The sequence below is a fragment of the Narcine bancroftii genome, chromosome 3 (genome assembly GCF_036971445.1).
Source record: "Narcine bancroftii isolate sNarBan1 chromosome 3, sNarBan1.hap1, whole genome shotgun sequence".
NCBI classification, from domain to species: Eukaryota; Metazoa; Chordata; class Chondrichthyes; order Torpediniformes; family Narcinidae; genus Narcine; species Narcine bancroftii.
Genome location: NC_091471.1, coordinates 236253342 through 236278333, shown reverse-complemented (window position 1 = coordinate 236278333; position 24992 = coordinate 236253342). Strand labels below are relative to the sequence as shown.

At 55.1% G+C, this 24992-nt stretch overlaps 3 protein-coding genes across 8 annotated transcripts in view; 2 read left to right on the top strand and 1 right to left on the bottom strand.

Moving 5' to 3' along the window:
- Positions 1-802: 802 nt before the first annotated feature.
- On the top strand, positions 803-10482 carry paqr4a (progestin and adipoQ receptor family member IVa). Its single transcript, XM_069927116.1, has 3 exons — positions 803-2346; positions 7653-7871; positions 9118-10482. The coding sequence occupies exons 1-3, from the start codon at positions 2166-2168 to the stop codon at positions 9561-9563; spliced, it is 846 nt and encodes a 281-aa protein (XP_069783217.1). The 5' UTR covers positions 803-2165; the 3' UTR covers positions 9564-10482.
- Positions 2286-24992, top strand: part of elob (elongin B) — a 33749-nt gene continuing 11042 nt past the window's right edge. The window contains exon 1 of one of the 2 annotated variants that reach the window (XM_069927119.1): positions 2286-2346. In XM_069927119.1, coding sequence (XP_069783220.1) covers positions 2344-2346 — 3 coding nt within the window. In that variant the 5' untranslated portion in view covers positions 2286-2343. Of the gene's footprint in view, positions 2347-23762; positions 24006-24992 lie in introns of those variants that run through there. The other variant, XM_069927117.1, reaches the window with a different exon arrangement.
- On the bottom strand, positions 3328-23913 carry pkmyt1 (protein kinase, membrane associated tyrosine/threonine 1). Of its 5 annotated transcripts, none has more exons than XM_069927115.1 (8): positions 23017-23118; positions 18426-18839; positions 17555-18051; positions 15040-15146; positions 14630-14802; positions 13777-14015; positions 13486-13554; positions 3328-3634 (listed from the first exon to the last, which is right to left on the bottom strand). In XM_069927115.1, the coding sequence occupies exons 2-8, from the start codon at positions 18762-18764 to the stop codon at positions 3580-3582; spliced, it is 1479 nt and encodes a 492-aa protein (XP_069783216.1). In that variant the 5' UTR covers positions 18765-18839; positions 23017-23118; the 3' UTR covers positions 3328-3579. The 5 variants fall into 5 exon arrangements, with proteins under 5 accessions (XP_069783216.1, XP_069783215.1, XP_069783214.1 ...); XM_069927114.1 differs by lacking the exons at positions 3328-3634; positions 23017-23118 and adding exons at positions 12158-13225; positions 23490-23913; XM_069927113.1 differs by lacking the exons at positions 3328-3634; positions 23017-23118 and adding exons at positions 12158-13225; positions 23252-23371.

The window sequence follows — 24992 nt, the reverse complement described above, 5'->3', positions numbered from 1 at the left end:
TTTGTTCTGTATGATAAGGTTGATCTATATAAACTGAGCCAACTGGACAATAGGGGTCAGTCTTGGGGAGTAGCTCATTGTGCAGGTGACCTATGAACTAAAGAGTGACCCAGAGCTCTGTTAAGTTTTATTCTTGTGCTGTGTAATAAATTGACTGTTGAACCGAATACCTTCTCCTACCACTTCATTCAAAGAACGCGCTGGACTCAGACTACACATAGACTAAATTAAGAGTAAGTTAAAGCCAGAGTCCGACAGTCTCCTGAGATGGAGACAGAGATCCAGAATAGGGAGGTGGTTGTCGGAGTTGGAGCAGGTGAGATTTAGGTCCAAGTAGAAATTGGCCACGAAATTGACAAGTTCATCGCGGGTGCACGAGGCCGTCCCGATGTAGTCTTTGATGCCCGGAGGGAGATGGGGTTCTTGCCTGTGTGGGCTTGGAGCATGTTTTTCTCCACGAAACCCACAGACAGGCAGGCGTAACTGGGACCGGTGCGGGGACCCATGGTGGCTCCTTTAATCTGGAGGCAGGGGGATGAGTTCAAGGAAAAATTGTTAAAGGTTCCAGTCTCTCGTGGGTTGTTTACAGCTATTTGTTAAAATACATTTACTTTGTCGGATTTATATTCTATGTATGAGCACATATTTAAAACTCAATTAAAATATTGGCTTGTTGATTGACAGGACGAGACTGGCCTGGGACATTTGTCCGGATGCAAGAGGCGGGACCTTTTTGTCTGACAGGTGGACAAGGGGGTTTTCCTATGGAGAGCGAGGAGGGCAGTGCGCCTGCGCTCCGCCAGCCGAGGCGGGCAGTGCGCCTGCACGCTGCCGGCTGGGCCTCAGTGCGCCTGCACACTGCCGGCCAGGCCGGTCCGCTGCTGAGGGTCGGGCTGGTCTCCTCGCGCCGGCGGTTGGAATTGGACTCGGAGCGGCCGTTGAAATGGCGGCCAGGCTCCGGCGATAGAGGGAGGATGGGGGGAGAGAGCGGGCCGGCGGGGCACCAACCCTGAGCCCGCCGGGCGCCCGGAGACATTGGCCCCCTCCCCGACAGAGCGGCGGGCACGCAGCCCCCGGCATCCGGAACCACGGTCGGCATCCGGAAAACCCGGCATCTGGAACCCCGGCATCCGGAAAACCCCGGTATCTGGAAAATCCTGAGATCTGGAACCCAGCTCGGCATCCGGAAAACCCGACATCTATAACCTCAGCATCCGGAAAACCTTGGGATCCAGATCCCAAGCATCTGGAAATCCAGAATCCTGGCATCCATAAATACCAGCATCTGGAACCCCCACCCCCCCGCCCCTGCATCCGGAATTCAGACATCCATAAACTCCGGCATCCAGAACCCCGGCATCCATAAACTCCGGCACCCAGAATCCTAATCAGCATCTATAAACCCTGGCATCAAGAACCCCGGCATCCATAAACTCCGGCATCCAGAATCCCAGCATCAAGAACCCCGGTATCCAGAATTCAGACATCCAACCAAAAAGTATCTAAATTTCTGGCATTAAAAAGCCTGGCATTCAGACATCAAGAACCCCAGTATCCGTAAACCCCAGCATCAGGATCCTCGGCGTCCAGAGCCCCAGCATCAGTTAACCTCAGTATCAGGAATTCTGGCATCCATAAACCCCAGCATCTGTAAAATCCCAGGATTTGGAATCCCAGCTTCCAGTATCCTAGCATCTGGATCCCCGGTATCCGTAAACCCTGGCATCCAGAACTCCAGCATCTGAAAGCATGCATCTGGAATCCCAGCATTCATAAACGCCAGCATCTGTAAACCCCAGCATCCAGAGTTTGGACACCCAGAAGTCCTGGCATTCTGAGTTTGTACACCAGAATCCCTGGCATTTGACGTTTGGACCCAGAAGTCCTGATATCTGGAATTTGGACACCTGGGAGCCACGACATCCAGAGATCGAACCTTCCTTGGATACCTCCAACCCCAACCCAAGCATCCGGGACTGAGAGCACCCAAGAGCACCCTCATCCCGTGGCAACCCCTGACATCCCGACATCTAGCACATCGGTCACTCAGAGATCTGACCAACCTTCCTTGCGTCTTTCACCTACTGCCGGCACCAGGGCGAGCGGACCTCAATCCCACCCCAGGGATCCTCTTCTCATCTCCTCCACCACCTATCCACCCTCAAATGGTCATGGTGGGGGTAGTCTTCCTGAATGCCCCCCGCCTGCTGGATTGGGCCAACAGCCCCCCTCACTTGCAGTTCAACAAGTACGTGCTGACGGGATATCGGCCCATCTCGCCACTGGGCGAATGCGTGAGGAGCCTCTTCTACCTGCACAACGAATTGGGCAACATCTACACGCATGGTGAGCTAGGGTTATGTACGCAAAGTTTCTGACCTGTCCCTCCCCGTAATGGGATTGGTTGGGATATTGTGGGAGGGAGGGGCAAGGAGGGAGATCTAGGGTTTCAAGATGACTATAGTAAAAACACACGGAAATGCTGGAGGAACTCAGCTGGTCTTGCAACATCCAGAGGAAATATAGATAATATGGCTGAGGTTTCAGGCCTGAGGCTTTCTTCAAGGTGTAGAGGATAATCAACAACCTGCCTTGACCTGACTCTCCCCATCCATTCTGTCCACTCCCCGTCCTGTCTGATTCTTCCCTGCACCATCTGATCCTTCCCATCCCGTCTGACCCTTCCCCATGTTTTCTGACCCCTCCTGTGTCATCTGACCCCCCTCCCATCCCATCTGACCCTTTCCCAACCCATTTGACCCCTTCCCTGACCCGTTTAACCCCCTCCCAGTCCTGTCTGACCCCTTCCCGTGTTTTTTGACCCCTCCCGTGTCATCCAGGATCCTCATGGGGTGACTCAAAGCACCTTACGGGGCAGTTCCGGGCTCTTCACGGGGCGGCTCCGGGCACCTCACGGGGAGGTTCTGTCACCTTGTGGGGCAGTGTTCTTGGTGAGCTCCGACACCTGAAAAATTAACACTGCCTCCTTGCCACTGGCGAGCCTTCTCTGTGATTGCCTCAACCCGAGGTTCTAGGACAAATCATCACAATGCAGACGACCAGGAATTTGGGTCTAAATGTTGGGTCCACATTGTGGGCCAAAGGGCCTGTATTGTTCAATACTGTTCTGGGTTCTATACCAGCTATTATTGCCAATGCATTCAAGGCACCCACTGCCCCCTGTGTATAAAAAAAGGTTCATCTCTCTCCTAAACATTCCCCTGCTCGTCTAAAACAGATGTCAGAGGTTTTTTTTGTCATGAGCACGTCACAAAATTTGTTGCTTGGCGGCAGTAATATTGTGCGTTACTGGTGCAAAAATTGCTATAAATTACATTTCCATAAATGCATTATTTAAACAGAAATAGTGCAAAAGTCAAGGAAAAAAGGGAGGTTGTGTCTGCCATTTGCTGTCTGTTCAGAAATCTGATGGCAGAGGGGAAGAAGCTGTCCTTGTAACATTGGGTGTTCATCTTCAGGCTCCTGTTACCTCCTTCCTGATGGTAGCAGCGTGAAGAGGGCTTGGTGGTGGAGGTTGTCCTTGAGGCTATCTTAAGACACCGGCTCTTAATGATGTCCTTAATGGAGTGAAGACTGGTGCCCATGAGGGATCTGGACCAACTGGAAAAGTGGGCTGTGAAACGGCAGATAGAATTTAATGCAGCCAAGTGTGAGGTGTTGCAGTTTGGAACGACAAACCAAGACAGGACGTACTTGGCACTGAGGAGTGCGGTAGAACAGAGGGATCTTGGAAAACAGATATATAATTCCCCAAAAGTGGTGGAAAGGGCTGGAAAGAGAACTCTTGGCACATTGGCCTTCATAAATCAAAATATTGAGTACAGGAGTTGGGATGTTATCGTGAAGTTGTACAAGACATTGGTGAGGCCAAATTTGGAGAATTGTGTGCAGTTCTGGTCGCCAAACTACAGGAAAGAGATCAATAAGTTAGAAAGAGGGCAGAGATTTACTGGGATGTTGCCCGGTCTTCAGGAACTGAGTTACAGGTTAGGACTTTATTTCCTGGAGTTCAGAAAATGAGGGAAGATTTGATCAAGTTATTTAAAATTATGAGAGAGCATTTTCCACTGAGGTTCACTGAGATACAAAACAGAGGACATGGGTTGTGAAAGGGGAGAAGATTAGGGGTAACTTCTTCACAGAGAGAGAGAGTGGTGGGGGTGCGGGGCAACCTGCCAGCTGTGTTGATGAATGCAGGCTCAATTTTAACATTCAAGAAGAATTTAGACAGGTACATGGATGGGAGAGCAATCTGGATGGGGTGCAGATCTGTGGGACTAGCCAAAAAACTGGTTCAGCACAGACTAGAAAGGCTGAAGGGCCTGTTTTTGTGGTGTGGTTCAATATTCCTACAGCATCCAGAGGAAGAAAAGGGAATCATTTCGGGCCTGAGCCATTCATCACTTTGTGTCCTGACCTGCAATCAGTGACTGCACGCTTTCCTGTTCAACTGAGACTGTTGTTACTATGCTTGAGATGGTAAGGAATGGATCACTTGTCCCATCGAGACATCCGAAAACATTCCAGCTGAGGATTCATATGCACGTCCCCATCTGTTCCCCACAACCCTTCCCTTCTTCTTCACATTGAAAATCTCCCCACCTCTCTCCTCCCCATCTCTCCCACTTGCCCCCCTCTCCCCTTTACTCTACCTATCTTTTCCTCTCTCTACTCCCTCTCCCTTCCCCCTCTCTCCACCCCTTCCCCTCTACTCCTTCTCTCCCCTCTCCCTTACCTCTCTCCTCTCGCCTATCCCTCTCACCATCTCTCTTTCATCCCTCTCTCCCTTAACTCTCTCTCCTCCTCTGCTTGCTGTTTCTCCCCATCCCCACCCTCTTCCTGCCTCTCAGTTTCCCCCTCTCTCCCCTCCTTCTCTATGCCCTTTGCCCCCCATTCCCCTCTTTTTCTCCTTCCCTCTCCCACCACCTCCTCTCTCCACCTCTCCCTTACACTTCTCTCCCCTCTCCCCAATCCCACCCCCACATCCCCCCAATCCAGCAGTGGAGGACCCCTCAGCATCACACCTTTGTAGGGGAAGGGAGAGTAGTGAGGCTGACTCCAGGTCCTGGCACCCTCCTAGCTCCATCTCTGTGTAGGGCAGGGTCACGATAGAGGTGACAGCAGCTGATCTGAGATCATCATGTCCATATGTCACAGAGGGATTGTGTGCTGTTCAGAGCCTCTGAGAGGATTACTCAACATCCAAGTGAAATAATCCCCCCTCCCCCATCCACCATACCCCACATTGCAGCTGCTTTGCTTTTGTCACATAGTCAGACACCCTAGAAACATGCCCTGAGGCCCAATGTGTCCATGCCGACTAAAATGACCCACCCACACTCACTACACCTGCCCTTGTCTCTCTAAACCCATCCTATCCATGGATCTGTCCCACCCACATTGGTCCCATCTGCCCCTATCCTCTAAACCCATCCAATCCATGGTCTGTCCCACCCAAACAAGTCCCATCTCCCCCTATCCCTCTAAACCCATCTTATCCATGGATTTGTTACAGCCACATTGGTCCAACGTGCCCCTATCCCTCTAAACGAATCCTATCCATGGATCCATCCCACCCACACTAGTCCCACCTGCCCCTATCCCTCTAAACCTGTACTATCCATGGATCCGTCCCACCCACACTGGTCCTACCTGCCCCTATCGATCTAAACCTGTACTCTCCATGGATCCGTCCCACCCACACTAGTCCCACATGGCCCAATCCCTCTAAACACATCCTAACCATATATCCATCCCACCCACACTGGTCCTACGTGCCCCATCCCTCTTAACCCATTCTTTCCATGGATCCGTCCCACACAAACTGGTCCTACCTGCCCCTATCGATCTAAACCTGTACTCTCCATGGATCCGTCCCACCCACACTAGTCCCACATGGCCCAATCCCTCTAAACACATCCTAACCATATATCCGTCCCACTCACAATGGTCCTACGTGCCCCATCCCTCTTAACCCATTCTTTCCATGGATCCGTCCCACACAAACTGGTCCCACCTGCCCCTACCCCTCTAAACCCATCATATCAATGGATCTGTCCCACGCACATTGATCCCATTTTCCCCTATCCCTCTAAACCCATCCAATCCATGGATCTGTCCCTCCCAAACTCATCCCTTCTGCCCCTATCCCTCTAAACCCATCTTAACCATAGATCCATCCCACCCACACTGGACCCACCTGCCCTTCTCCCTCAATACCCTTCCCACCAATGCATCTGTCCCACCCACACTGCTCCTACGTGCCCCTATCCCTATATTAACGTTCTGACCCTCTCCACGACTGAGCCCTCGATGGGGACTGAGTCGTGTTCCCTGATGTCCATAATCATCTCCTTGGTTTTGCTGACGTTGAGCTCAAGGTTGTTGTTGTGACCCCATTCAACGAGCTGATGTAAAACGAGTTGAGCAGTGTGGGCTAAGCAGCATCTTTGGGCGCGACTTCGTTGATGATCCACTCTCTGTGTGTGAAGAAGTACCCCCTTCATATTTCCCCTAAACTTTTCCCTTTTCACCCTTTACCCATGTCCTCTGGTTTGTGTCTCACCAACCCTCACCTACATTTACTCTGTCCCCTCATTATTTTAAATACCTCGATCATTCTCCACTCCAGGGAATCAAGTCCCAACCTGTTTAAAATTTCCTTGTAACTCAGTTGCTGGAGTCCAGGCAACATCCTAGTAAATCTTCTCTGCACTTCCTGTTTTATTGATCTCTTTCCTGTAGTTCGATGGCCAAAACTACACACAATGCTCCAAATTTGGCCTCACCAATGACTTTCACAACTTTACCCACATGCTTCTGTACTCCATACTTCGACTTGTGTGCCAAGAGCGCTCTTTACAGCCCTGTCTGCCTGTAACACCACTTTCAGGGAATTACCTGTATTCCCAGATCCCTCTGTTCTACCGCTCTCCTCAGTACTGTTTATATTCATTATTCTGACATCCACGTGCCTATTTAAGATTTTTGAAAGTCCCAATTGTACCAGCCTCCATCACCACCGCAGCAAAGCATTCCAGGCACCCACTGCTCTCTGTGTAATAAAACATCATTATCGTCTCCCCAAACACTCCATCCAGATGGCATTAACATTGACCTGTCAGGTTTCCATTAAACCCCCTCTACCGATCTCTCTCCCTGTCCTCTCTCCTCCAGTTTCCCACAGGCTCCCCCTCCACCCATCACAGCTATTTCCCTTCAACCCTCCCACCCCCCTACTGCTGGCCTATGCTCCTCCCTCCTCTCAGCCCTATCTAGCCCTCCTCTCCCATTTTCTCGCAGCCCATCTCTTACCATCCCCTCTGTGTGGGGACAGGACCCCTCTGGGGTTGGGACCCCCTCTGTGTGGTCAGAAGCAGGGATGGGGACGGGGAGGTGGAGTGGGGACGGGGACATGTGTGACGGGGACATGCAGTTGGTGACAGGACCACGGAGTGGAGGGGTGGAGTGGGGATGGGACAGGGAGTGGGGATGGGAATGGGGTCAGTGAGTGGGAACTGGAATGGGGTGTGGAGATGGTACAGGGAACAGGGAGTGGAGACGGGAGTGGGGTGTGGATATGGGGACGGAGGGACAGGACCTTTGTCTAACACATCTATCCCCTCCCACAGGGATCCCTCTGCTCTGCTTCCTCTTCCTGCTGCCCCTGGTCATCCCCTGGTCCCAGCTGAGCGAGCCCTGGCTGGCTGTAGCTCATTACCTGGCCTGCGTCTCACCCCAGCTGGGCAGCGTGCTCTACCATCTCTTCATGAACCATGAGGGCGGTGTCGCCATCTACCGTACACTCCTCACCCTTGACATGTGTGGGGTGTGCCTGGTCAATACGCTCGGTAAGTCCCGGGGCATGGCACAGCTGGATAGGAAGGTCCGCTCACCACCCGCACAGCTAGATGGGACATTCCCGTTCCCTCTCCCCACAGCTTGATGGGACATTCCTGTTCCATCTCCCCAAAGCTGGATGGGTCCCTCCCGTTCCCACTCACCACAGCTGGATGGGAACCTCCCACTCACCACAGCTGGACGGGACACTCCCGTTCCCGCTCCCCACAGCTGAATGAGACCCTCCCGTTCCCTCTCCACACAGCTGTATGAGCCTCCCGTTCCCTCTCCCCACAGTTGGATGGGACCTTCCCGTTCCCTCTCCCCACAGCTTGATGAGACCCTCCCGTTCACCCTCCCTACAGATGGATGGGACTTTTCTGTTCATAATCACCACGGCTGGATTACACCCTCCCCCACAGCTGGATGGGACCCACCCATTCCCTCTCCCCACATCTGGATGGGACTCTCCCGTTCCATCTCCCCACAGCTGGATGGGACATTTCCGTTCCCTATCCCCACAGCTGGATGGGACATTTCCATTCCCTATCCCCACAGCTTGGTGGACATTCCCATTCTCTATCCCCACAGCTGGATGGGACATTCCCCTTCACTCTCCCCACAGCTGGATGGGATCCTCCCATTCCCTCTCCCCACAGCTGAATGGGACCCTTCCCTCCAGTCTCCCCACAGCTGGATGGGACCTTCCGTCCTGTCGCTGGATGGGACATTTCTGTTCCCTATTCCCAGTTTGGTGGGACATTCCCATTCCCTATCCCCACAGATGGATGGGACATTCCCCTTCACTCTGCCCACAGCTGGATAGGATCCTCCCATTCCCTCTCCCCACAGCTGAATGGGACCTTCTGTCCTGTCTCCCCAGAGCTGGATGGGACCCTTCTGTTCCCTCTCCCCACAGCTGGATGAGTCCCTCCCGTTCCTTCTCCCCACAGCTGTATGTGACATTCCCGTTCCCTCTTACCACAGCCTGATAGGACATTCCCATTCCCTCTCCCCACAGCTTGATGGGACAGACCACTGTGGCAGTGAAAGCATGGGGGCTTGTTTAATCCTCTCACGATCGCTATTTTGTTGCTCCCCTCTCTCCCCCTTTCTGTTCCCTCCACCACCAACCTCCCTTTAATCCTCTCCCCATTACTTCCTGGCCAACTCACTCCCCTACCTCCTCCCTCCCTCCACACCCATTCCCCCCCTTTCTACCTCACCCTTCTCTGCCTCTCACACCTGCCACTACAGGTGCTCTGCCCATCATCTACTGTACGTTGCTGTGCCAGCCCCTGCTACGGACCCTGGCCCTGTTCTCCTACGCTGTGCTCTCCTCCTACGCCATGTACTGTGCCTTGAGCGCCGGCAGCAATGTGCGGCGGCTGCGGGCCTTCTCGTGGCAGGCGTGCTTCCGTGGGGCACTCCTGCTGCTGCGCTGGCTGCGGCTGGGGGCAGGGAGTCCAGGTGCACTGCGCCGCTACGTGCTGATGGAAGGGCTGGCGGCGGCGGGCGGCTTCATCAACATCGTGCGGGTCCCAGAGCGCTGGCTGCCCGGGGCCTTCGACTACTGTTGCAACAGTCACCAGATCATGCACGTCCTCATGGTGGCCAGCATCCTGCAGCTGCACTGGGGCGTTCTGGAGGACCTGTCCTGGATCACAGGGCCTCGCTGCCCTGGCCCTGGGGCTTCCCTGTGACCCAGCATCTTGTAGCTGTACGGGAACATTCTGGCGGACATGTCCTAGATCACAGGGCCTCGCTATCCTGTCCCCAGTTTTCCCCATCTCCCCCCCATGACTCTTTCCCCAGTGACCCACATCCCATCTCCAGTGACTCCATCCCATCCCCATTGACCCATGTCCTATCCTACACCCCATCCCCAGTGATCCTGTCCCACCGCCAGTGACCCCATCCCATCACCAGAGACCTATTTTGCATGCCCACTAACCCACATTTCCCCCAGTGATCCTGTCCCAACTCGAGACGCCGTTCCATCTACAGTGACCCTGTCCCAACCACTGTGACCCACATCCCATCCCCAGTGACCCAGTCCCAACCCCAGTGACTCCATCCCATCCCCAGTGATCCTGTCCCACCTCCAGTGACCCTGTCCCATCCCCAGTGACCCTGACCCATCCCCAGTGACACAATCCCATCTCCAGTGAACATTGGTGTTCCCATAACCCCCTCCAGGGATCATGTAACCCCTGTCAACCCTCCCAGTGACTCCTTACCAAGATGGAACAGACTCTCTGACCCACCCTAAGGAGCTGTTGCCTCACTCCTCCTTCCTGCAGGTTGTCCTCATGTCCTGGGAAGTGAGTTGAAGGTGAGAGGGAGGGATCTATGCCCACTACCTCCTTCCCAGGTCCTGACTGCATTACTTCACGTGCCCCACACCAATAAATGGATTTTTGGGGGGAGGAACAAGGCACCACCAACCTTCCCCCAACCCCTCATCTTTACCTTCCTTCAACCTCCTCCCAAAACTCTCGCTTCTTCACTCCATCCACTCCCAAACATGCTCTGAATCCCACTCTTTCCCCTCCATCCATCCACCCTCCCCCACATCTGACCTGCTGAGAACAAAATAAAACGAGAATATTTGCTACCAGACTTGACCTTGTGTAGGACTCAACAAGGTGGTGCAGGAGGGTCCTACGGAACATGACAGCACAGAAACAGGCCCTTCACTTGGTGCCAGACGGTCATTCAGTCTCGTGGCGCTGGCCCGCAACCATTCCACAGCCACCCCATGTATCAAATTTGGTAACAATTGAGCCAGCATTCCACACTTCAGCTGGCAGCTCGTTCCACACCCCACCACTCCCTGGGATGATAACGTTACACCAAATGTTCCCCCAAAACATTTCACCTCGTAAAAACTTGGGGCTTTCTCTGAAGGGTTGGAGGCTGTGGGGCAACCAGGTAGCATCAAGAGTATACCAGTGCACCCAGGGTCACTGTTGTCAATGTTGGGGCGAAAGGAGGACCGACATGGTGAACGGTGGGGAGTGTTGTAGAACAGAGACCTCGGGGTACAGGGAGCGACAAGGTGAACGGTGGGGAGTGTTGTAGAACAGAGACCTCGGGGTACAGGGAGCGACAAGGTGAACGGTGGGGAGTGTTGTAGAACAGAGACCTTGGGGTACAGGGAGCAACACGGTGAACGGTGGGGAGTGTTGTAGAACAGAGACCTCGGGGTACAGGGAGCGACAAGGTGAACAGTGGGGAGTGTTGTAGAACAGAGACACCTCAGGGTACGGGGACCGACACGGTGAACGGTGGGGTGTAATATAGAACAGAGGGGCCTCGGGGTACGGGGACCGACATGGTGAACGGTGGGGTGTTAAGGAACAGAGAACTCTGGGTTTGGGAACTGACACGGTGAAAGGTAGAGAGTGTTGTAGAAGAGACCTCGGGGTACAGGGAGCGACACGGTAAACATTGGGGCGTGTGATAGAACAGAGACCTTGGGGTACGGGAATCGATCATGAACGGTGGGGTGTGTTGTATAAGAGTGACCTCAGGGTATGGGGACCGACACAGTGAACGGTGGGGAGAAATGTAAAACAGAGAGACCTCGGGGTACGGGGTCTGAAATGCTGAACGGTGGGGAGTGTTGTAGAACAGAGACCTTGGGGTACAGGGACCGACATCGTGAACGCTGGGGAGTGTTGTAGAACCGAGAGACCTTGGGGTACGGGGACCGACAGGTGAATGGTGGGAAGTATTGTAGAACAGAGAAATCTCAGGGTACAGGGATCGACACGGTGAATGGTGGGGAGTGATGTAGAACAGAGAGACCTCGGGGTACGGGGACTAACACGGTGAATGGTGGGGAGTGATGTACAATAGGGATCTCGGTGTATGGGGACCGACAGTGAACCACAGAGGAATCTCCACGTCATCATTCCCCATGGCCAGAGACAAAGTCCATAAGATAGAACTGAAATTTAATTGTACAAGTATTTACAGAAATAGAGTAGATTCAAGGGATCAGCTCACCAACCTTAGTTGAGTCACGGTGAGGTGAACGGGAGGGAAGAGAGAGCGCATGGGAGTGGGAGATGGTGGGGGAGGGACACTAATTTCCACTTCAGCCTATGGTTCAAGCTCAACCAACGAATATGGCCTCTTCCACATCTCCCAGCCATGAACTGAACCCCTTGCCACAGCAGTGGTGTGATCCACAATCCTCCCGACAATGGTCTTAACCCCACATTCCACTTTGTCCCCCCTCCCTCCATTCCCACCTCACCCCCCCCCCCCCCCCCCCCCCCCCCACCCCCCCGGCCACCTTCATGATGAATGGTACAACCCACACCACTCTGGCCACTCTCAATTCACCATTGGTACCTTCTGCTCAACCCAATCACCATGGCCACTCCGTCAGAAATGGCACCATCCTTGTTTCCCTTGTCCCGCTCTGCCATGGTACAGCCATCACCTCCACAGTGGTACATTCCTTCACACTCCACTCCCCCCACCCCATCCACATCCAAGGTCCAGCCCTCACCTCACTACATGGGAGGTCCATGCTGGACCTGGTGCTCACCAGTGCTGGGAGGTACTGGGGGGAGTGGACAGCAGTTGTAGATCACACTCCCGATTGGAGCACCCCCAGTGGTTGGAGGTCAGCAGTGCAGCAGTTGGTGATCGCACTCCTGATCCAGAGGACCCACCTCCCCCAGTGCTGGGAGATTCTGGGGAGCAGCAATTGTAGATCACCTCCAGAGCTGGTGCCCCCAGTGGAAGAAGGTCAGCAGTACAGCATAGATTGCATTCCAGATAGGGGCGCTCCCAGTGGTTGGAATTTGGAAGTACAGCAAGATTGTACTCTGGATCAGTGTACCCCCAGTGGATGGAGGTCAGCAGTGCAGCAGGTAGAGTAGATAGCATTCTGGATCGGGGCGTTCCCAGTGGTTGAAAGTTGGCAGTGCAGCATAGATTGTACTCTGGATCAGTGCACCCCCTGTGGATGGAGGTCAGCAGTACAGCAGGCAGCGTAGATTGCATTCCAGATTGGGGCACCCCCAGTGGTTGGAAGTTGGCAGTGCTGCATAGATTGTACTCTGGATCAGGGCACCCTCCCAGTGGTGGAAGGTCAGCAGATCAGCAGGCAGTGTGGCTCCCTGGTGGTGAGCGATGAGTGAGGGCAGGTGAGGAAGCGAGGAGTTCCCAACCCTCCTTGGGCTGAGGGAGCTACCCTCAGCCACACTCCAGTGACTGATCAAAGAGACTGAGCAGGTTACGGGGTTCAAAGCCTCCCCGTCCACCCGGAACGCCGTCCTCCTCGGAGAGGGCTGGGGAATGCTGGCCATGCTGGCTGGGAAAATGCAGGGGGGTCTGGGGAGACCTGTGGCGGTGGGGGGTGAGAGGGGGTGGAAAGAGAGGGGGGGTTAGAGAAGGAGAGGGAGGAGGAAGAAGGGAGAAGAGCAGGGAGAGATGGGAGATAGGTGGGGGGAAGAGAAGTGTTAGGGGAGAGATAGGGGGAGAGAGAGGTGGGGAGAAAGTCAGATTGCATAACTTTTTTCCCAATCATTAAAGCCCCAACCCAACCAGATTCAATCCCAGCTTGTAACCCATAAAGTGGAAATGTTCCCACACAAAACACACCTTCGGACATCAGAACAGTCACTGTGGGTTTGTGGAGTCGATGTGCTCCCGATCGAAAATCGGCTGACACTGTCAACAGAAAGCAATAGTTATTCAAGAAAAACATGACACAGAGTGAATCTCCCTCTCCCCACACACTCCCAGGGTGGGACACAGAGTGAAGCTCCCTCTCCCCCGTCCCATCACACAGTCCCGGGGTGGGACACAGAGTGAAGCTCCCTCTCCCCCATCCCATCACACACTCCCAGGGAGGGACACAGAGTGAAGTCCCCTCTAAACGCCGTCACTTACTTTCCAGAGAGAAAGCTGAATTCCCCGGGATCCTTCCCCTTGAGGTTGAGAGTCTTGGACGGGATGTTCCTATGTGGGATGTGGAACACATCTTCCCCGAAACTGCTGTCCTCCCAGTCACTGTAGAGAGTGGAGTCACTGATGGCAGAAGGAGGGGGCGATGCAGGAGGAGGTGGTGGTCGATTAACCAGCAGATTTTTCAGGGAGCTCCAGAGGAGGGAGATGAGGGAGAGTAGGATCTGTGGTCCAGGCAGGTAGAGTGGAGAGGTGGGTGAGGAAATGGGATAAGGGGGTGGAATGTGAAAGGGTGGGGCAGGAGGAGGTGGGGATCGAAAGAAGACAGGAGGGAGGTAATGTGGAGGGGGAGATCGATGGGGAGAGGGAGATCGAAGGGTAGGAGAAGGTCATTGGGGAGGGGAAGATTGATGGGGGTGGGCAGAGGTTGAGGGAATAAGAGAGATCATCTGATCAGTAACAACACCATCAACCAACGAAATATGGGTGGAGGGGAGTCAGAACAGGGGGAGGGGGAGACGGAGTGGAGGAAGGAGAGATGGGAAGGGGAGATGGAACAGATGGATGTGGGGAATGGAAACAGGGAGACAGGGAATGTGGGGGAAAGGGAGACAGGGAATGTTGGGGAAGGGGAGTGGGGAATGGGCAACGTGGGGAAGGGAGACAGAGAACAGGCAATGTGGGGATGGGATAAGGGAGATGGGGAATGTGGGGAAGACGGGGAGCTGAGGTAGGGGAGATAGGAATGGGGGAAGGGGAGATGGGGAATAGGGAAAGGGAAGACGAGGAATGGGGGATGTGGGAAGGGGGTACTGGGGGAGGAGAGCCGCCCTCTCACCTGTCCCATCCACAGTCCCCAGCCCATTCCAGTGCAGACCACCTCTCCGCCCTGCCGCCACCGCTCAGCCCGTTGAAGTGCCGGCAGGGACAATAATGACTTCACCGATGGGCGCCTCCAGCAGTCGGGATTGAGCATCGCCCGGAGAACCTCCAGTAGGTCCAGCGATAGGCCTGGGGAATACAGAGGGGAGGGATCACACAGAGGGATATCGAGGGGTAGCAACAAAGAAGGGGGGAGCGCAACAGAGTGGGGGAAGCCACGGGGGGGGGGGGGGGGGGCTAGTGAGAGGAAGGTTAGCGAGGTGGGGTTAGAGGTTTAGTAACGGGGGGAGGTAGTGAGACACACTCCCACCCTGAAGGGACAAGCTGGGAGTTAGGATCAGAGACACTGAGCCATCCCTCCCTTACCTGAGACAAATTGTGAGGGTAGGTACCCCTGTCGCAGTTTCTGCCACCCCTCTCCACTCTGAGGGAGCTCCAGGTTGCAACAGATCTCCAGGATCGTCATTCCCAAACTGTGGGGAAGGAGAGGATTGAACACCAACCCACTGCAGGATCCACCACACCCACTCACCCTGTTCAGACAAGTGCAACAGTAGGGGGAAAAAGGCCGGGACGGACGGGAGGAGGGGACGGGGAAACAGACGGGGGACAGGGAAACAATTGGGAGGAGGGGAAAGAGAAACACAGAGGGAACGGACGGTGCAACAGTTGGAGGAGGGAACAGGAACGGACGGGAGGAGGGGACAGGAATGGACAGGGAAGCAGAGAGGAGGAGGGGACACGGAAGCAGACAGAGGAGGAGGGGACACGGAAGCAGACAGAGGAGGGGGGTGAGGAAACAATTGGGAGGAGGAGACAGTGCAACAGTCGGAGGAAGGGACAAGAACGGACGGGAGGAGGGGATGGGGAAATAGAAGGGGAGGGGGTGAGAACAGACGGAAGGAGGGTATAGGGAAACGGAGAGGAGGAGGGAACAGGGAAACAGACGGGGGTTGGGGACGGGGGAAAGGGATGGGAACAGATGGGAGGAAGGGACAGGGAAAGACAGGGGAGGGGACAGTGAAACAGTTGGGAGGAGGGGACGGGGAAACAGTTGGGAGGAGGGGACGGGGAAACAGTTGGGAGGAGGGGACGGGGAAACAGTTGGGAGGAGGGGACGGGGAAACAGTTGGGAGGAGGGGACGGGGAAACAGTTGGGAGGAGGGGACGGGGAAACAGTTGGGAGGAGGGGACGGGGAAACAGTTGGGAGGAGGGGACGGGGAATGGACGGTGCAAGTCGGAGGAGGGGACAGGAACAGACAGGAGGGGTCGGGGAAACAGATGGTGCAAGTCGGAGGAGGGGACAAGAACGGTGGGGACAGGGAAACAGACAGGGGGAGAAGACGGTGAAACGCAGGGGGAGGGGACGGGAACGGATGGGGGGAGGGGATGGGGAAACAGTCGGGAGGAGGAGATGGGAACGGACGGGGGAAAGGGATAGGAGGATGGAACAGGGAAACAGGAGAAGGGGACAGGGAAACAGACAGGGGAGAGGACAGGGAAACAGACAGGGGAGAGGACAGGGAAACAGTTGGAGGAGGGGACAGGAACGGACGGGGGAGGGGACGGGGAATGGGCGGTGCAACAGTTGGAGGAGGGGACAGGAACGGACGGGGGGAGGGGATGGGAACAGATGGGAGGAGAGGACAGGGAAACAGACAGGAGGAGGAGATGGGGAAAACAGATAGGAGAAGGGGACAGGGAAACAGAGAGGGGAGGGGACATAGAAACAGCCGGGGGGGGACAGGGAAACAGTCGGGAAGAGGGGACAGGGAAACAGACAAGGAATGGGCGGTGCAACAGTTGAAGGAGGGGACAGGAACGGACGGGGGGAGGGGACGGGGAAACAGACAGGGGGTGGGGACAGGAACGGATGGGAGGAGGGGACAGGGAAACAGACAGGGAGGGGATGGTGCAACAGTTGGAGGAGGGGTTAGGAACAGACGGGGGAAGTGGACAGGGAGACAGTCGGGAGGAGGAGACGGGAACGGACGGGGGAAAGCGATGGGAGGAGGGAACAGGGAAACAGGAGAAGGGGACAGGGAAACAGACAGGGGAGGGGACAGGGAAACTGACAGGGGAAGGGGACATAGAAACAGACGGGGGGGACAGGGAAACAGTCGGGAAGAGGGGACAGGGAAACAGACAAGGAATGGGCGGTGCAACAGTTGAAGGAGGGGACAGGAAACGGACAGGGGGTGGGGACAGGAACGGATGGGAGGAGGGGACAGGGAAACAGACAGGGAGGGGATGGTGCAACAGTTGGAGGAGGGGTTAGGAACAGACGGGAGAGTGGACGGGGAAACAGATAGGAGGAGGGGATGGGGAAAAAGATGGGGTGAGAGGACGGGAGCTGATGGGGAGACAGGGGAACAAGGGGATGGGGAATGGATGGGAGGAGGGGACAGGGAAACAGACAGGAGAAGGGGACAGGGAAACAGACAGAGGAGGAGATGAGGAAACAGTTGGGAGGAGGGGACAGTGCAACAGTCGGAGGAAGGGACAGGAACGGACGGGAGGAGGGGATGGGAACAGACAGGAGGAGGGTATGGGGAAACGGAGAGGAGGAGGGAACAGGGAAACAGATGGGGGTTGGGGATGGGGAAAAAGATGGGGTGAGAGGACGGGAACTGATGGGGGAGACAGGGGAACGAGGGGAAGCGGAACGGATGGGAGGAGGGGATGGGGAATGGATGGGAGGAGGGGACAGGGAACGGATGAGAGGAGGGGACGGGGAACGGATGGGAGGAGGAGATGGGGAACAGAGGGGAGGAGGGGATGGGGAACAGATGGGGGAGGAATGGGAGAACAGGCAGTGGTAAGGGATGGGGAGAGGGGACGGTGGGGAATGGGTAGGAAGGGGTGTTAGGGAACACCCACCTGAACACATCGGCCGCCGTACCGTACACACCATCCAGCAGCTCAGGGGCCATGTACCTGGGGTCCCCCTCCTGGGCCTCGCTGGCCGCCTCCGCTCTGCCACTCACCTCCAGCAGCAGGCCAAAGTCGCCCAGCTTCCAGCGGGGGCCGGAGCGGAACACATTAGCTGGCTTCACATCCAGGTGAGCCAGACCCCGGCCATGCAGGTGCCCCAGGCCAGCCAGCAGGTCGGACAGGCAGTGCCAGACCTGGGCCTCAGGCAGCGGGGAGCCCCTGGCTGCCACCTCCTCCTGCAGGCTCCTGGCGCACAACTCCGCCTGGATGTAGAGCCGGCCCCCCTCCTCCCACGCCTGCACGAAGCCCACAAGGTTGGGGTGGGGGCCAAGTTCCTCGTGTCGCCGGGCCTCAGCCAGTCTCCGCCAGCGGTCCGCCTCGCCCCGGAATGGCTGCACCGATCGCTTCACTGCATACAGCTTCCCGTCCCTCTGCCAGCGGACCTTGGGGGTGGGTGGGGGGATCAAAGGGAGATATTCACAGTTCAACTGCACCCACAAAAATAGAGAACAGGCCCACCACGCAGGTCAGCCAGTCCTCAGCTTTCTGCCCCTCTCTCCATCCTCTCCACCCCCTCCTCTCCCCCCTCTCGTTCTCTACCTTCTGCCTCTCTACCATCCTCCCACTCCCCTCCCTCTTCTCTCCTCCCTCCTCGCATGCCCTCCTCCTCCCTCTTCTCTCCCTCCCCTCCCTCTCTTCTCCCCCTCCCCTCCCTCGCTTCTCCTTCTCCCCTCCTTCTCTTTTCCCTTCACTCTCTTCTCCCCTCCCTCGTCCCCCGCCCCCCTCTCTCCCCCATCAGGGAAGGGACATCACCCACCTTGAAGACCTCTCCGAAGGAGCCCCGTCCCAGCCAGCTGACCACCTCAAAGCACTGCTCAAAGTAGAGCAGCCCTTTGGTCTCGTCGTAACCTCCGGGGCTGAGGCCGTCAGGCCAGCCTCCCGGCTCTGACCTGCCGACGCTGCGGGGCCGGCTCCTGGTCCCAAGGTCCCTCCTGCCGAATACACGGCTGATGGGCAGCAAGCTCTTGGCAGGGGGCCGGGGGGTGGAGCTCTGAGATGGCACTCCACTTTTCCGCCGCAGGGAGAACGACTGCTCAGCCTGCTTGTAGAAGGCGGGGGTGGGCAGAAGGGTGTGGGCCAGCCTGGGCTCTCCCATGGCCAGGGCAGAACACCCCTTCAGGGCCCTGGGCACCAGCAGGGGGGCATCAGTGATGGGTCCACACCTGTGCAGCTGTACATCACATTTGGGGAGAAGGGGCAGGAGAGTGGGGGGAGGGAGAGAGAGGAGGATAAGAGGGAGGTGGAGGAGAGAGATGGGGAAGGGAGGGAGAGGGGGCAGGAGAGTGAGGGGGAGGGGGCAGGAGAGTGAGGGGGAGAGTGAGAGGGGGAGAGAGGCATCAAATGTAAGATTTTTTAATTTATGCAGCCCATTTGAGTCTACAAGCTCATGTCACCCAAGTTCCACTCCATTAACCTACAACCCTCTCTACATTTTGAATGGTTGGAGGAAACTGGAGCACCTAGGGAAAACCCACGCAGACAGGGAGACAGTGCAGGAATTGAACCCTGGTCGCGATCGCTGGCGCGGTAAAGGAGCTGCTCTGACCACTACACTAACTGTGCTGGTCCAATACAGAGAGTGGTAGCATGGGGTGGTGAGGTGGTGGTCCAACAGGCAGCCCGGGAAGACGTAAAATGGCACTGCTGTAACGGCAACTGTAGACCTAGGGGGAGTGAGGAGCAGAGGCACAGGGTTCACAGCTCTGTGCAGCTTTAAGGGGCCTGTTAACGAGCTGATGGTGGTTTTAGGGGTCTGCGGCCAAGATGCGAGTGGGGAGAACACCCCCTCCCCTCCCATCTGAGGAGAAGCAGAAGAGACAACCCTACAGGGAAGGCGACCGGCAAAGGGCTCAAGGACCCACACAGGCTGCAGGTGACATGCAGTCATAAGAATATAATAGGTCCAGGAATCGGCCATCCGGCCCATCAAACCTGCTCCACCATTCACTAAGATCATGGCTGATCTGGTCATTGTCTCAACTCCACCCACCTGCCTTTTCCCCATATCCCTTCATTCTTTTTTAAATGTCAAAATCTATCTTAACTGAACCTTAACTATGTTTTATGAAGTTGCCTCAACCGCTTCCCTGCGCAGAGAATTCCACAGATTCACTCCTCTCTGGGAAAAACCTCTCCATCCTACTCCCCTGAATCTTGAGGCCGTGTCCCCTGGTTCTGGTCTCATCCACCAGTGAAAACAATTTTCCTGCCTCTATCTTACCGATCCCTTTCATCATTTTAAATGTTTCAATAAGATCTCCTCTCATTCTTCTGAATTTAAGTGAAGATAATTCCAGGCAATTGAGTCTCTCCTCACAAGTCGACCCCCCCCTCATCTCTGGGATCAACCAAGGCCAGTCGATCCTCAAGTCTGGAGACCAGAACTGCACCCAGTTCTCTAGGTGCAGCCTCACCAGAACCTGGTATAGTTGCAGCAGGACCTCCCTGCAATTCCTCCAGTGATGCCAACATTCCATTTGCCTTCTTAATGTCCTGTTGTACTTGCAACTCTGTGTGATTCAGACACCTGCCCTCCCAAGTCCTTCTGCACAACAGCAGGCTGCAATTAAATAATAATCTGCTCTTCTATTTTTCCTACCAAAGTGAATGACCTCACATTTACTAACACTGTACTCCATCTCCCAGATGTTTGCCTGCTTTCCTAACGTAACTAAATCCTTCTGCAGTCTCTCCATGCCTCTGTACAATTTGCTTTTCCACTCAATTTAGTATCATCCACAAATTTGGCTACACAACCCTCTGTTCCCCCTTCCAAATCATTGATGTAAATGGTGAACAGCTGCGGGCCCAGCACCAATCCCTGCGGCCCCCCACTTCCCACTGTCTGCCAATCAGAAAAACACCCATTTATCCCAACTCTCTGTCTTCTGTCAGTTCACCAATCCTCAATCCACACCAATAGACTTCCCCGATTCATTCATCTGTATCTTGATGTGGCACCTTCTGGAAATCCAAATGTACAACAGCAACCTATTCCCCTCTGTCTACCGCATCTATATCCCTACAACACCTGTCCTTTCTGAATCCATGTTGCATCTGCCTGATGGAAACCTCTTCATTCTAAATGTCTCGCTATTTCACTCTTCAAGCAGTTTCTCGACTACAGACATTAAGCCAACTAGCCAATAGTTACCTGGCCTCTGCCTGCATCCTTTTACAAAAAGTTGCGTGGCAATCTGCTAGGACCTGCCCAGAATCCGGAGAATTCTAGTAAATGACTGCATCGGCTATAACTCCCACCATTTCCATCAGCACCCTGGGATGTATCCCATCAGGACCAGGGGATTTGTCCGCTTTCAGTCCCATTAGTTTGCTCATCACTATCTCTTCTGTAACAATTATTTTATCGAGGCCCCTCACCTCCCTATCTCAACTCTTCGACATGCTGGGCGTGTCTTCCACCATGATGACAGACACACAATATCTGTTCAATGCCTCGGCCATTTCCTCATTACTCAATATCAGTCTCCCTTTCTCATCTTCTACGTTGACTCTCACCACCCTCTTCTGTTTTATATATTTAGAAAATGTTTTTGCTATCTTTTATATTTTGTGCTAATTTACCTTCAGAATCCTTCTTCCCTTTCCTTATTTCCTGTTTAGTCAAACTTTGTTGCCTTTTAAAGTTTTCCCAATTCTTCAATTTCCCATTACTTTTGGTGACTTTGCACAGATGAGCTCTTAATTTTATACTTTCCTCTATTTCCTTGGTTAATCAAGGCTGGCTCTTTCCCTCTCTTATTTTTAACGGGACAATATTTTCATTGGGCACTGAAAAATCTCTGAACATCTTCCACTGTTCTGCCAACCACCTGTGCTCCCAGTCCATGCTGGCCAATTCCTCCCTCATCCTGCTGTAGTCTCCCCTGTTCAAGCAGAATACACTCATTTTAGATCTAACTATTGCACCCTCCATCTGTGTGAGAAATTCAGTCATACTATGATCGCTCTTTCCAAGAGGGTCCCTAACTACTAGACCAGAGGTTCTCAACTGTTTTCTTTCCACCCACATACCACTTTAAGTATTCCCTGTGCCATCGGTGCACTGTGATTTGCTTAAGGTGAAAACTACTGTTTTAATCATCCCTCATTGACTCATTATATGCACTGTTTCGTAACTCCAAAGGAAATGGGCCAATAACCATTTTTCTCAAACAAAATATTTCAGTAACAATTGGGTCCAGAGCAGTGATTCTCCACTCACAGACCACCTTAAGCAATCCCTTACTAATCACAAAGCTCCAATAGCCTAGGGATTGCTTTAAGTGGTCTGTGAGTGGAAAGAAAAAGGTTGAGAATGCTAGATTGTTAATTTTACCTCTCATTGGAGAAGACTAGATCTAAAATAGCATTCTCCCTGTTGGTTTCTTAATATGCTGCTCCAGGAAGTTATAACGGATGCATCCTCCAGGCTCTTGATTTTCCAAATCTACTTGGAAGTTAGTCCCCACTACAGCAGCCGTTGGTTAATGGCCTGTGCCACTGTGCTGGGTAGGCGATAGACAACTCCACCAGTGATTTTTTTCCCCCCTGTGCTATTCTTAATCTCGACCCAGATGGACTCAGCATTCTGCTCCTTAGATCTCACGTTGTTGGTCACTGTTGTCCTGATCTCATCCTTGGCTGCTGGAGACCAGCTCACGGGAACCAGATTTCGGAAACGGGGTTTGGGGGGGGGCCATGGGCTTCCTGGTTGTGTTGGGAGGTTCGGATCTGGAGCTCGGGTCGGTGATGGATGGAACAGGAGTCTGTGTGGCTGCAGAGACCTTCCTCCCCCCTCCCACCCCTCCTCAAACCTCCCTCCCACCCCTCCTCAAACCTCCCTCCCACCCCTCCTCAAACCTCCCTCCCACCCCTCCTCAAACCTCCCTCCCACCCCTCCTCAAACCTCCCTCCCACCCCTCCTCAAACCTCCCTCCCACCCCTCCTCAAACCTCCCTCCCACCCCTCCTCAAACCTCCCTCCCACCCCTCCTCAAACCTCCCTCCCACCCCTCCTCAAACCTCCCTCCCACCCCTCCTCAAACCTCCCTCCCACCCCTCCTCAAACCTCCCTCCCACCCCTCCTCAAACCTCCCTCCCACCCCTCCTCAAACCTCCCTCCCACTCACCCCTCCTTCCCCCACCCCTTCAAACCCCTCCCTCACGTTCAAACCCCAAACCCTTGCCTCTACATCCCACCCACCCTCTCCTAACCTCGAACCCCTCCCTCCCTCCCTCCCTCCCCTCAACGCCCCCTCCCACACACCCATGTCCTCCTCCTCCTCCTGACCCCTCAAGCTTCCCTCTCCCCCTTCCTTCCTCCCTCTCCGGGGCCCGATACTGAACCTGAGGAAAGTTTTCCGTTGAATTTCCCTCCACTGTCGTTTCCCGCCCAATCCCCTCACCAAGATGGCCGCCCTATACCCTCTCCAAGATGACTACCCAATCCCCTCACCAAGATGGCCGCCCTATTCTCCCTCACCACGATGGCCGCCTTATCCCCTCACCAAGATGGCCCCCCAATCCCCTCACCAAGATGGCCGCCCTATCTCCTCACTAAGATCGCAACTGTTGCCATTACCGTGGTGGCCGTCTCACGTCACCTCTTCCTACTACAATCTGCCAGAAGGGGGAAATAGCCAGGTGAGATGTTGGATTTCCAACATGGCCGCCTGTTTCTTGAGAAAACGGAAAAACCTTTCAAACATGGCCACTGACAGCTGTCCGACCTTATAAACATGGCGCCCACTGGCAACTGTCTGACCTTAATAACATGGCGGCCACTAAAAGCGGCCTTACCTTACTGTAAACAGCCTGACCTTAACGACATGGCGCCACTGAAATCTATCGGACCTGAACAATATGGCGCCTCATGACGCCCAGCCTTCATGCACCTGACGGGAATATACGAAATCTATTTGTATTATCCACCGTTGTTTTAATATTCGTGAATTTCAGGCTTGAGGATAAAAACTAACGACACATGAGAGCCAAATGACGTCACGTGGGGCTGATTAACCAATCGGCAGGAAGGCTTTGTGCCCTACGTGATAGCACGTGCTAAATGACGGAGCAGAAACGTGCACGGAACCCCAGCCCGCTTTGCCATGACGTATGCCGCGCGCTCGGTATTGTGGTTCAAGCGCGGTCGGGTAGCCCCTCCCGGTCACGTGCGCCGAAAGCCCCCACCGCCACCTCCTCGTCAGGCAACTCCTCCGTATCACGTGTGCCGGGCGGACGGTAGCGGTCACGTGGGATGGGCGCCGTCCGCGGCATTGTGGGATAGTGGAGGACCGCGGTTTGCGGGTCACGTGGTGCGAAGCTGCGGCGACATGGTGAGTGCGGCCCGGCCGCTCTGTTGTTGTTATTTCGGCGGTGGGTTCGGAGCGAGCTGGCGGGCGTTCGGGGGGAGGGGGGGACCGGGGGTGGAGCAGAGGACCGGGGTGAACGGTCCGGCCGCGCCCCAACCCGATCACGGCAGGAGCACCGGCCGGCTAGGCCACAGGCCCGGAGTTTGGCGGGGGGGGAGGAGAGAGGGGGAAATGAAGAAGGACAGGGTGAGGGATACGGGGAGGGGGTGGAGAGAGGGGGGGAGAGGAACTGAAGGAGGACAGAGTGAGGAGTACAGGGAGGGGGTGGAGAGGGGGAGGGAACTGAAGGAGGACAGGGTGGGGGGAGAGGGAACTGAATGTGAACAGGGTGAGAGGTACGGGGAGGGGGTGGAGAGAGGGGGGTTGGGGGAGTTAACTGAAGGACGGGGAAGGGGTGGAGAGAGGGGGGATGAGGGAACTGAAAGAGGACAGGTGGAGAGGGGATTGGGGAGGGAACAAGGATAGGTGAGGAATACGGGGAGGGGGCAGAGAGAGGGGGTGAGGGAACTGAAGGAGGATAGGGTGAGGGGTACAGGGGGTGGAGAAGGGGGTGAGGGAACTGAAGGAGAACGTTGAGCGGTGGAGAGGGGGTTTAGGGAACTGAAGGAGGACAGGGTGAGTATATGGGGAGGGGGGTTGGGGGAGGTAACTGAAGGACGGTGAGGGGTACGGGGAGAGGGTGGGGTTGGGGGGAGGGGAGGGAACTGAAGGACGGTGAGGGGTATGGGGAGGGGGCAGGGTGAAGTGGGAGAGGGAACTGAGGGAGAACAGGGTGAGGGGTATGGGGAGGAGGGGAGTTGGAAGTGATGGAGAAGGCATCATGATGTGGTTTCACTGGGGAGGGGACTGAGGAGAGAGGGGGACCCAGGATGGCAGGGATTGGAAGGGAAAAAGAAGGGGAGAGAGTGAAGGGAGAGGACAGAGGCGGGTTGGGGGATTCGGAATGGTGGG